The sequence below is a fragment of the Piliocolobus tephrosceles genome, chromosome 16 (genome assembly GCF_002776525.5).
Source record: "Piliocolobus tephrosceles isolate RC106 chromosome 16, ASM277652v3, whole genome shotgun sequence".
NCBI lineage: Eukaryota > Metazoa > Chordata > Mammalia > Primates > Cercopithecidae > Piliocolobus > Piliocolobus tephrosceles.
The window spans coordinates 31,785,038-31,797,780 of NC_045449.1; the positions used below are offsets into that span (position 1 = coordinate 31,785,038).

A 12,743-nucleotide genomic window follows, 5' to 3' on the forward strand; every position below is an offset into this window, starting at 1 on the left:
CCCAGGCTGGAGTGCAGTGGCCAGATCTCAGCTCACTGCAAGCTCCGCCTCCCAGGTTCACGCCATTCTCCTGCCTCAGCCTCCCGAGTAGCTGGGACTACAGGCGCCCGCCACCTCGCCCGGCTAGTTTTTTTTGTATTTTTTAGCAGAGACGGGGTTTCACAGTGTTAGCCAGGATGGTCTCGATCTCCTGACCTCGTGATCCGCCCGTCTCGGCCTCCCAAAGTGCTGGGATTATAGGCTTGAGCCACCGCGCCCAGCCTGTATAGTCTTATCTTGCAAATATAATACATATACAATTAAACAGTTGGAAAACATATAGAGATTGACCACAAATAAGGCCCACAAGGTACTGCTGTGTAATGTATCTACCATTAGGTTGATCAGGCCAGTTGTTATATTTGACAGCAAGAAAAATATTAACTGTTTTCTGTTGAGAGCTGTGATTAAACAAAGCCTGGGTTCCATTCTTTCAGCTTCAGGGATTAGATATTCTGAATGCTTTTTATTTGTAACAGGTGACTGGATAAGTTTCCAAGAACATGGTACCAGAGCTCCTTTAATTAGAAATTTGGCAAAACTCAAAATTATATCACCCAGTAATAAACTACTAAGAAGGATCAGGCTAGAAGCAACTATCCAAATACAAAAGGCTAAATTTGCCATTCTTCGAGATACTGCTTCTACATTTACTTGAACTACATAAAGAGATATGAAGAGGCTAATAGCTGCCAGTAAAAGAAAACAGGCTACTTTTATCAAGTCTTTGATATGTGATCGGTTCTTATGCACATATAACCCTGTTTGCACACCAGCCATGTGTATTGCCACATACCCCAGAGTAGAGATTATTCCTTCGCGGTTGGCATTTAATAGACCAACCCGTGTGCCACTACCATCAGTGCCATACAATATTAACCCCTTCAGTGAGGTGAAGTCAAGGGCTAGCTGGTATAATACAGTAACGCTGAGGGCAATAATCCAGGACTTATTTAGGGGAAAAATAATCAAAAGCAGTGGTGTTATCAATTTCACAACTATTACAGTAAAGAAAAAGTTCCAGTGAACTCCATACTCAGTTAAATGTTCCTGATAACCTATTGATTTTATAATGGCTAATCGTCCAATTCCTAGGAAGACTAGTGGCCAAACAGAGTACAATGAGTTTATAAAGTAATGCAGTTTGGACCCTTCCATACATTTTCTCCTCCTGACCTCTAGACAAACCATTGCAGTCCCAAAAACAAAGCCACCTACTCCAAAATCCATTGCTCCTGTCCCATAGAGCTCAGTTTTGGCAAATCTTCTGGGAAAAAATGGGAAGTCCACAGCCAAAATAGCAATAGCAGTAAATGCACTGGTAATTACACGGAAACAGGAGATGGCTGGAATGTATTCTGATTCTAGACTGATGTTCAAGAATTTTTCAAGGATTTTTTGGAAAGGCAGTCTGGCATAGCACGTCCTCCTTCGGTATATTTGATAGAACAGCCCTGCCCCAAAGATAATTACAGCAAGAAGCTCAAGGAGGATAAATGAAGCCCAAATGGTCAAAGTGGCTACCATGGGAACTATTAGGACAACAAAGTCAATGAAGAATCTAGTTTTCCAGGTATGTGAGAAAGAGCACAAGTACTGTGAGAAAATGATCAGGAACCCTCTGCACAGGATACAGAATGCAGGAAAGCACAATCCCTGGGTGATTTCCAGCACGGTGGTTCCATTGAGGTTACTAACAAAAGCTTCCTTCATCTGCTTTTGAGACATTTTTCTTCCTGTGAAAACAAGAGCAAAGGAATGGATTTGTGAAAAGCAACATTCTTGTGGAATTAGCATACCTGGCTTAATTTTACTAGATTTCAGAGAATTTTGGGCCCTAATGAGTTCACCTAGGATTTGTGATTCCCCTTCCAAGGATTGTGGGAAGAAGCTTAACACTAATGCATTCGGATAGAAATGTCATACTAATAGTATGAAATTATTGGTTACAAAGCTTCAGCTATTCCCTGTACAAGACAGATTCACAAAGAAAGTGAATTTGGGGCCGGGCGCAGTGGCTCACACCTGCAATCCCAGCACTTCGGGAGGCCGAGGTGGATCACCTGAGGTCAGGAGTTCGAGACTAGCCTGGTCAACATGGCAAAACCCCGTCTCCACTAAAAATACAAAAATTAGCCAGGCATGATGGCACCCGCCTGTGATCCCAGCTACTTGGGAGGCTGAGGCAGGAGAATCGCTTGAACCAGGGATGTGGAGATTGGAGTGAGCCAAGATTGTGCCATTGCACTCCAGGCTAGGCCACAGAGTGAGACTCTGTTTCAAAAAAAAAAAAAAAGGAAAAGAAAAGAAAGCGAATTTGGGATATAAACTCTGAGAATGGCATCATAGGCAGTTGGGAATTTCTATTATGGAGCACAGTACATACCATGAAGATTCTTTGATGAAAATTGAATAGACTTTACTAATGACTTTAAAGCAAATTCAAAGGCTAGGGGCCAAGTACATTTTGAAGTTGGGGGCTTTGGTTCCAGTTCAGAGCCTCTCTAAACCTACTGCCTCGGTACAAAACGTGACCCCTGCAGTGATTTCTGGATCCCCAGGTTGCTCCTTCCCTCATTTACAGACAGCTACGTTTTCAGGTTAGGATGGAAGTAGGTACGATGGGTGCAATTAAAAATGGATGTATAGGACATACTAGTGTTAGCTGCTCTTTTATTAAGGGCTGCAAAACACCTCTGAATGCCACACATAATTGTCTGAAAAACGGCATACTGGAAGAACACAAGTGTTGGTCAAACATGAACCTAGAGCTTCTCAGTGTAACATGAACTGAATAAGTAAGTGAATGCATGCATGCATTATGGCCTGTCTGCAACCTGCGACAATACCTCACAGTTGACCACGAAAAATAATGGTCAAATCAGTGGACCATTAAAAATAAAAGTCCTAGCCGAGAGCAGTGGCTCATGCCTGTAATCCTAGCGCTTTGGGAGGAGAGAGGATCGCTTGAGGCCAGGAGTGAAGAAAAAGAAAAATAAAAAATTAGCTGAGCGTGGTGGTGAGAGCGCCTGTAATCCCAGCCACTCGCCAGGCTGAGGCGGGAAGATCGCTTGAGCTCAGAGGTTGAAGGCTGCAGTGAGCCGAGATCGCGCCACTGCACTCCTACCTGGGCGACAGAGCGAGACTCCGTCTCTTAAACAATAAACATAAGAAGTCTTTTTCCTGACAGACGCCCGACCTGGCCGCTCCCTGCCCGTATACCTCACGTGCTCCAACTAGTGCCGGCGCCCCCAGCAAAGGGTCTACCTGCGCAGGGCCGCCGGACTCGCGCGGCAACCGCCAAACCACGCGGGCACCAGCCGCTTCCGCCGACGCGGGCAGCTTGCACTTCCGGGCCAGCCGGTTCCGCGCGTCTCCGCCCATGATGGCGCTCGTCCCAGTGTCCCGTGGGCTACCCGCTCCTGTCCTTATGTCCTTTGGGCTGGTGCAGGCCAGATCTTCTAGGGCTGTAGCCCTAAGAGGAGCGCCTGGAGAGGAAACGGCGCGCCATGCACCTCACGCGGCCCCTCAGACCTCACGGCGAGGCCCTATCGGGGTAATGGGGTCCGCGGGACCCACACAAGACTCTGCCGCGGCGACCTCTACTGAAAGACCCCCAGCCCTGGGGGCGCCCGAAGGCCCAGGAAACTGCTTCCGCGCTTCTCCCCCAGAACGTGGGAAGCTGCCGCTTTACCCTCATTTTACCCCTGGGTCGCAAAACATCTCACCGTCGATGGAACCCGCAAGCCAGACCCGGCGTCCCGGCCAAGCCCCGCGCGGCTAGTGCGCGCCCCGCCCCTGGGGAGGAGCCGGCCGACCCCCGGCCACTTAGCTAGAGCCGCAGGCGACGGGGTGCGGTGCGGCGGTCCCAGCTGCCTCTCCTCACTGCTTGCTCCTGCTCCTCCTCTTTTCTCCCCTCCCCGTGTTCTTCCCGCCGCCTGACCTAGCCCGCCCGCCTTTCCAGTCTGGCCGGGCGGGGGCCTTAATAAGCACGGCGGCTCGGGCCGTGGGACCGGTGAGTGTCACCCCGAGCCCAGATCTGAAGCTCTTCGCGACTGGGCATCTCCACCTCTCCTTCCAAAGCGCCGTTTGCCTTCTTTCTTCCCTTTTCCTTTTGACCGTCTTGTGCCTCACGAGGGGGTAGCCCAGCTCTTGGCTCTTGCTTGAAACAGCCTTTCTTGATCACCCTCCACCTTTCCACCTGGCCGGCAGGGGGCGGCCTGGGTGGGGAGAGGGTACTTGCTCCACTCTTCGCCCAGCTCAGGACCCCGGGAGGGCGCGGCTGGTCCCGGGAGGCGTCAGGGCAGCTGCGCCCTTGGCTGGGGTCACGTCCACCTTCCTGGGAAGGACATACTCTCCCCGTGCCAGGTGCTTCCGGAACGGCATCCCAGCCCTGGGTTTGGCGGCACGTCGCCCGGACCAGGAGTCCCCGGTTCTCCCCGGGAACCTGGGGGCGGAGCCAGCTGGTCTCACGAGACCCTTACCCAGACTGAGCGTCTGCCCACCCACTGTCCTCCATGCCTAGAAAGAAACAGACTGAGAAGGAGGGACTGGTGATCAGGTTGCCACTTGCCTTGATTCGATGTTCCATTTACTCATTACCTTCTCCCTTCTGCCCACAGTGGTCACACCTTTTCCAGAAATTTTTGACTGGTAACTGCGAAACCGACTGGAGCTGGGAGAACTGCAGAAAACTGCTCTAATCTCACTTGACTCCAGCTGGGAGCTGATACTGCATCGTGATAACATTTGCAAAGCTCTCTCACAGGTATTAGCCCCTTTGATCCTTCATTTAGCCCTGTGAGATTTGGATATTATCACTCCGTTTTATAAACGAGGAAACAGAGTAAGGCTTAGACAGTTCTTGGGTTCTGTGCCAGGGGCCTTGGGCTTTGGATTCAAACCCCAAACCTGTTGTGCTGCGCCTCTGGACCTATTGCTTCAGATGAGTTTCCAGTTGAAAGAGCTTTGTTCTCTGGAGCCCTCTGCATGGCTGTCCCTTGGATGGGGTACAGTCAGTGTCCAAGGTCAGTGTGTCCAGCACAGTCCTGATGCTTGTTTCCACCTGAGTTGTCCTTTTTCCAGCTTCTATGGAAGTCCCTATCCCTGAGTTTTTTAAAGACTTGATGTGTTCAGAGCCTCAAGAAAGTCTCCACCAGCGTTAATCCATTGCAGGCACGCCTCACCCTCAGCCTCATCTCTCCTTGCTAGGGGTGGCGCCAAGGCCTAGAAAATTCCAAGTCTGAGGGTCCCTTAACCATTCTTCAAAGATTGGCTTAGGCCCAGCCTCACAACACCCCACCTCCCAGATGGATTCAGCTCCCTGAAATCCTCACCTTCTCGAGGTTGACACTGGACTGTTCACCTGATTAGTGCTCCCAAATGGATCATCAACCCTTAGTGGTAGTGCTAACAGTGTTTATCTTCTGAGTGAATACTCAGATTCGTACTTTGTGTGGTGCTGTCAAACCATGACCTCACTGACCTTCACAACCACTCCTGTGAGGCAGATTTAACTGTCCCCATTTTCAAGGTAAGAAATGAAGGCAGGTGATATGGCTGACCCAGGATCACACACCCAGTGAGTGGTTGAACTGTGATTTCCCTACCACACCACACCTTTCCTGGAGCAGCAAGAGGTGACTCCAGCCTCCCCACCCCACCAACAACTGGCTACACAGAACTAGGATATTTCTGTCTAGTGTAGAAGATAGGGCACAAGGCTTCTCTGTTTCCCCAGTGTCTTATTCCTTCTCCACGGCATGCTGACCCAGAGGATTTGCAGCCCCACCCCAACCCAAACCCTAACCCTGTAATAAAACTGGCCCAGGCTCTCATAAAAGTTTCCCCTGTCTCCTAATTGGCAAGGGAAATGACAGACTCACTCTCTGCCCGGGCCTGCCTTGCATCTCATTTTGGTTGTTCCTACTGGTTTGGAAGAATAGGAGTGAGTGAGTCACCCCAGAAAAGCTCTCACCTGTGTGTGGTCGTTGTCTTCTCTGTCATGCCACAGGCTCTGGAGTGACTCGTGTGAGATTCGTCCAGAACTGAGCCCTTTGTTGGAACCATACCCCAGCCCATGGTCCCATGACTCAGTGGATAGTACTCCTTGTACCTCCTGCGACCCAGAACCCTGGCTGACCACTTCGAAGGAGGATGCTCCAGCAGGTAAAACCTCAACCTTAGATAACCCAGGCCCTCGAGCACCTGCAGCATCTTTTGCTAGCCCTAACCTAGAAGGAAGGGAAAGCCCCCTTAAAGGTCTTTCTTTTCTCTCCTCAAATTGTCTCTCCAGTGCCTTTTACTCATCATCAAGAAACTCTTCCTGATACCTAATTTGAATCTGTCTTGTGGTTTTTAGCTCCTTTCTTTGGGATAGGTAAGGTGGGATGGGTAAGGGAATCCTTAGGGCACTTTGGGGATTCTACAGAGGAAGTCCTGAGAGATGTCCCTGCCACCCTGAATTGTTGAGACATAGTAGAAGCTTGGGGCTTCCAAGAGGATGTGTTCCTTGAAGCTGAGCCTTAAAGAACATGAAAGAATTAGCCACGTGGAGAAGGAAAATAAGCACTCCAGGCAAAGAGGTCAGCCTGTGCAGAAATGTAGGAGACTATCTATGAGGAAATATAGAAGGATTCTGATGAGTGGATCATGGGTGCATGATCCCCACGTCTCTGCCTCTCTGAAGAGGCTACTGTTGCCCCAGGCCTGTAGGATTCCAAATCACCCTTTACAGTGGAGCTCTATCTCATACCCATATCATCCTTCATGTGTAGCTCCTGGTCCCCAGAGAGTGCCCATACATATTTGCTGAATTTTTATTTTACCAAGTGTTGCCAGGCACTGGGCTGAGGCAGATGTTGAGGGTGGTGCTTGCCCTCAAGGAGCTCAGAGTCTAGTGGAGTTTGGTAGGTAAGTGTCTGAACTCAGCAAGATAGCAGCTAGGTGTGGGGCCTGCCAGCCTCAAGGGAGCTATAGTAGACACTGCCACTTGACCTTCCAGCCATATGGCTCCTGGAACAGGTTTGAAGGTAAGAAGCGGGCAAAACAATTGACTGCTCTGGGCAGTTTTATTGCTTATTTTTAACTTTTTTTTCCTCTCATTAAAAAAGCAGTAATGTTCACCGTAACCATACTAGCTGCTTCTCTGTGTTGAGCCCTTATTATGTAATAGGCATTATGCTAAGCATTTGTATGTGTGATTTTTTTTTTTCTATTTTTTTATTTTATTTTATTTTATTTTATTTTTTTTTATTATACTTTAAGTTCTAGGGTACATGTGCATAACGTGCAGGTTACATATGTATACATGTGCCATGTTGGTGTGCTGCACCCATCAACTCGTCAGCACCCATCAATTCATCATGTATATCAGGTATAACTCCCCAATGCAATCCCTCCCCCCTCCCCCCTCCCCATGATAGGCCCCAGTGTGTGATGTTCCCCTTCCCGAGTCCAAGTGAGCTCATTGTTCAGTTCCCACCTATGAGTGAGAACATGTATGTGTGATTTTGTATAATCCTCACAACCTCTCCATGAGAAAGATACAGTCTATATATACATATATAGTGCTGTTATTTCCACATTTTGGAGATAAGGCTCCAAGAGGTTAAGTGGCTTATTCAGGGTCACATTGATTATCAGAAATTTGGAAAATATGCCCGGCCACCACACCCAGCCTAAAAGTTGCTCTTCTAATTAGGCAATAATAAGTGAAGGACCTTAAAACTATGTATGCATAGTTTAAGACTTAAACTTGGCCGGGCGCGGCGGCTCAAGCCTGTAATCCCAGCACTTTGGGAGGCCGAGGCGGGCGGATCACAAGGTCAGGAGATCGAGACCATCCTGGCTAACACGGTGAAACCCCATCTCTACTAAAAAATACAAAAAGCTAGCTGGGCGAGGTGGCGGGTGTCTGTAGTCCCAGCTACTCAGGAGGCTGAGGCAGGAGAATGGCGTAAACCCGGGAGGCGGACCTTGCAGTGAGCTGAGATCCGGCCATTGCACTCCAGCCCGGGCGACAGAGCGAGACTCCGTCTCAAAAAAAAAAAAAAAAAACACTTAAGCCTGCAATCCTGCTTCTCAAAAATGATCTGCATAAAGGATATAAGAACATCAGTGTATATAAAGCCATTTATAATTGTAAAAGAATTGAAAAAAACTACAATGTCTAAACAGTAGACTGCTTAAAGTATATCAGTACAATGGAATAAAGCAAGTTACACAAAAATATAATACTTTTCAATGTTTTTAAAATATGTATTTAGGGAAGAAAATGTATGATATTCTCTAAAATATTGGTTATTTCTGGGTAGTATGATTATGGATTTTTATGCTCCTTTTGCTTTTCTCTATTTTCCTTTTTTTTTGAAATGGAATCTCGCTCTGTCTCCCAGGCTGGCATGTAGTGGCGTAATCTCGGCTCACTGGGAGCTCCACCTCCCAGGTTCATGCCATGCCATTCTCCTGCCTCAGCCTCCCGAGTAGCTGGGACTACAGGCGCCAGCCACCTCGCCTGGCGAATTTTTTGTATGTTTTAGTTGAGACACGGTTTCACCATGTTAGCCAGAATGGTCTCAATCTCCTGACCTCGTGATCCGCCCACCTCGGTCTCCCAAAGTCTTAGGATTACAGGCATGAGCCACCGCGCCTGGCCTCCAAATTTTTTTTTACAATTTTTTTATTTTTTTATTTTTTATTTTAGAGATGGGATCTCACTCTGTTGACAAGGCTGGTCTCAAATTCCTGACCTCAGGTGATCTGCCTGCCTCAGCCTCCCAAAGTGCTTTTACAGGAGTGAGCCACCGCATCCAGTCATGAGACCGTGTCTCTTAAATAAATAAACAAATAAATAAATAAATAAATAAATAAATAAATAAATTATAAGGCCGGGCATGGTGGCTCATGCCTGTAATCCCAATACTTTGGGAGACTGAGGCGGGCAGATCACCAGAGGCCAGGAGTTCGAGACCAGTCTTGCCAACATGGCGAAACCCCATTTCTACTCAGCCAGGTATGGTGGTGCATGCCTGTAATGCCAGCTACTTGAGTGGCTGAGGCATGAGAATCACTTGAACCTGGGAAGCAGAGGTTGCAGTGAGCCGAGATTGTGCCACTCGCACTCCAGCCTGGGCAATAGAGTGAGACTCTGTGTCAAGAAAAAAAAAATACAAAAGCCGCTTTTAGAAGAATAGCTAACCCTTTTTAGTAGATTTCAGTTGGCCTTTCTAAATCCTTCATGTGTTTATGTGCTTATGAGTATCTATGAGGTAGGTACCATTATCCCATTTTACAAATAAGAACTTTAAAAAATTATTTAGAGACAGGGTCTCACTTTGTCTCCCAGTGCAGTGGCATCACCGTGGCTCACTGCAGCCTCAACCTCCTGGGCTGAAGCAACCCTCCTGTCTCTGCCTCTAGAGTAGCTGGGGTTACAGGCACATACCACCACGGCCAGCTAATTTTTAAATATTTTTTATAGAGACAGGGTCGCCTTGGCTTCCCTAAGTGCTGGGATTACAGGCTTGAGCCACTATGGCCAGCTGGAAATTTTTCTATTTTTATTTATTTATTTATTATTTTTTTGAGACGGAGTCTCGCTCTGTTGCCCAGGCTGTAGTGCAGTGGCGCGATCTCGACTCACTGCAAGCTCCGCCTCCCGGGTCCACGCCATTCTCCTGCCTCAGCCTCCCAAGTAACTGGGACTACAGGCACCTGTCACCACACTTGGCTAACTTTTTTCTATTTTTTAGTAGAGACAGGGTTTCACCGTGTTAGCCAGGATAGTCTCGATCTCCTGACCTCGTGATCCGCCTGCCTTGGCCTCCCAAAGTGCTGGGATTACAGGCGTGAGCCACCGTTCCCAGCCATTTTTATTTTTAACTTTAGAGACAAGGTCTTGCTCTGTTGCCCAGGCTGGAGTGCAATGGTACGATCATAACTCATTGCAGCCTCGAACTTTTAGGCCCAAGTGGTTCTTCTGCCTCAGCCTCCCAAGTAGCTGGGATTACAGGGACCAGACGAGGAGAATTGAGGCACAAAGAGATTAAGAAATTAACATAAGAGTATATAACTGTAAGAGGTAGAATCAGGATTCAAACTCAGACAACTAGCTTTCAAGTCCGGGTACTTGATCACTCTACTCAGATGCCTCTCTGGTTGGATCAGAACTCTTCATAAATTGTGTCTGTGTTTGTGAGTGGTTTGTGTGGTGATGTTTTTTTTTTTTTCTCCTTCATTAAAGCAGAGGGATATGCATAGATCTAGCTGTGCTCTGACCTCAGCAGTTACCCTGGAGGTCAAGAGCCTACCTTGTACATTATAGTGGGCCCAAAGTTCAGAGAACAGGCAGTGGTTTTGGAATAAATGCATTACTGGGCCTCTTGGAGGAAACTTGCCACCATGGCTTATTTCCCTGAGAGGTTTGAAATTTTAGGCTCACCATTCTCATTGGAAATCCACCTGCTGTATCACAGACCTCTTCCTTCAAAAGCTCATTTCAGCAAGATTCCTGTCTTCAACCCCCACTCTATCTTTCTTGCATCCCCAAAGGAGACAGTAGGAGAAATGGGACCACGGGAGGAAGTGGAGGGATGATACATGTGGAAAGGGTTGGCATCAAGGATGGGCAAAGGAAGATAGGGTGACTCATGCCTCTAGTCCCAGCTACTCAGGAAACTGAGGCAGAAGTCCCAGCTACTCAGGAAACTTGAGCTCAGGAGTTGGAGGTGCAGTTAGCTATTATCACGCCACTGCACTCCAGCCTGGGTAGCAGAGCGAGACTCTGTCTCTTAAAAAATAAAGAAAGAAAGAAAAAAAAAAGATAGGCGAGGGAGAAGGGACCTGTTCCCTTGGTGCCTGTTCTTGACCTCAGACAGCCTTCTGAGCCAGGCTTTCTCTCCAGCAGACCTAGGCCAAGGGAACCAATTCATTAGCTAGCCTAAATTTAAGCCACGAAAGGCAGGTGATGAAGACATGGGGCTACGTCTCTGGGAAGGTACAGCTGTTTCACATCAAAAGCTGAACTGTCTCTTCCCAAAAAGGCCTAACCCATGGTTCTTTTCCTTTGCAACATTCCTATAGCAGCCTTTTGGGCCCCACCCCTGCCAGGCCCAGTAAGGCTAGAAGCCTGGAAGTGGATTTGGCCGGAGCTCTTGGCAAAAGAGATAGCATTTGTTGAGTACATGCTGTATGTCAGGTACTGACTAAAGGCTTTGTATATCTCTTCTTTTCTTCCCAATAACCCTGTCAGTTGAGTTTATTTTCCTTTATTTACAAATAAAGAAGCTATGACTCAAAGAGAGTAACTTAGACCCAGGCTCACAGGGCTAGTAAGAGGCAGAACTGAAATTTGAACCCAACCAGACTATGATACCAGAGTCTCCTTCTACTATACAGGTTCCCACCCTTCTGTAGCTGCCAGCTGTTCTGAATACCAGCTCTCATGGCCTTCATGGTTTGTTCTTTTTTTTTTTTTTTTTTTGAGATGGAGTCTTGCTCTATCGCCCAGGCTGGAGTGCAGTAGCACAATCTCAGCTCATTGCAAGCTCCGTCTCCTGGGTTCATGCCATTCTGCATCAGCCTCCCGAGTAGCTGGGACTACAGGCGCCTGCCACCATGGCCGGCTAATTTTTTGTATTTTTTTTAGTAGAGATGGGGTTTCACCATGTTAGCCAGGATGGTCTTGATCTCCTGACCTCGTGACCCGCCCACCGTGGCCTCGTGAAGTGCTGGGATTATAGGCATGAGCCACCTCGCCCGGCCTCACCTTCGTGTTATCTCTTCCAGGTCAATGGCCACAATCCGGGGTCTGATGGCCAAGCCAGGGAATACCTCAGAGAAGACCTGCAGGAGTTCCTGGATGGGGAGGTCCTGCTGTACCAGCTGGATGACCTCACCAGGGTGAATCCTGTGACGCTAGAGACAGGTATGGGCCTCCCGTTCCTCAAGAGTACCATCTCCAGGAGGTTGGAGGTGCAATGAGAGTACTCAGCACAGTTTCTCCAGGTCAGACGGAGGTCGGCAGGACTCCTGATCTGGAGCCAGGCGGGCTGCTCCAGACCTCTGCCTGAGGGAGCATGGGCAGCTGCACCTGGGCTCACCAGGGCATGCTTTGCTTCAGATTTGGAGCTCATCTTAATTAGATCTTTTATCTGTTCTTCAGGGAGCTGCTGGGATTTAATGATCCTTGGCTAATTGCAGAAAGAGGGCTGTTAGTTAAGCAGATATGTGTCTGTGTGTGTGGTTTGTCTATATTTGAGCCAGAGTTTGCTAAAGGCATCTCTGCCTCAGTCCTCAGGTGCCTTCAGGCCCGGTACATGGCAGACAGATTCTACACCAATGCTGGCTGCACCCTGGTAGCTCTGAACCCCTTCAAGCCCATTCCTCAGCTCTACTCGCCCGAGCTAATGAGAGAGTACCATGCTGCACCTCAGCCCCAGGTAAGGCTCTGCCGCTTCCTGTGGCCTCAGGGCTCCTCTGCCTCCCCCTAAACCTCTTTTCAGTTTCCTTGTCCTTATTCATCTGTTCACCAGCCATGTGGTCATTCAGAGTCTGCTAGTGCCACGGCCTGCCCAATAGGAGCTGGCAGAATTTTGAACCGTAACGAACTGACTATAGAACAGACAGTACAAAGTGGAGAATAAATAATTATTTGTTTTGTTTTTTTTTTTTTTTTTGAGACGGAGTCTTGCTCTGTCGCCCAG

At 48.3% G+C, this 12,743-nt stretch overlaps 2 protein-coding genes across 3 annotated transcripts in view; one reads left to right on the forward strand and one right to left on the reverse strand.

The window, feature by feature from the left end:
* Positions 1-180: 180 nt before the first annotated feature.
* Positions 181-3,850, reverse strand: PIGW (phosphatidylinositol glycan anchor biosynthesis class W). Of its 2 annotated transcripts, XM_031934389.1 has the most exons (3): positions 3,768-3,850; positions 3,307-3,527; positions 181-1,775 (listed from the first exon to the last, which is right to left on the reverse strand). In XM_031934389.1, the coding sequence occupies exon 3, from the start codon at positions 1,765-1,767 to the stop codon at positions 235-237; it is 1,533 nt and encodes a 510-aa protein (XP_031790249.1). In that variant the 5' UTR covers positions 1,768-1,775; positions 3,307-3,527; positions 3,768-3,850; the 3' UTR covers positions 181-234. The 2 variants fall into 2 exon arrangements, with proteins under 2 accessions (XP_031790249.1, XP_023060464.1); XM_023204696.2 differs by lacking the exon at positions 3,307-3,527 and having other exon boundaries at positions 3,768-3,819.
* MYO19 (myosin XIX) overlaps positions 3,380-12,743 on the forward strand; it is a 42,609-nt gene continuing 33,245 nt past the window's right edge. Inside the window, 5 exon segments of the mRNA XM_023204693.3 lie at positions 3,380-4,054; positions 4,662-4,807; positions 6,053-6,207; positions 11,827-11,965; positions 12,331-12,479. Coding sequence (XP_023060461.2) covers positions 6,196-6,207; positions 11,827-11,965; positions 12,331-12,479 — 300 coding nt within the window. The 5' untranslated portion in view covers positions 3,380-4,054; positions 4,662-4,807; positions 6,053-6,195.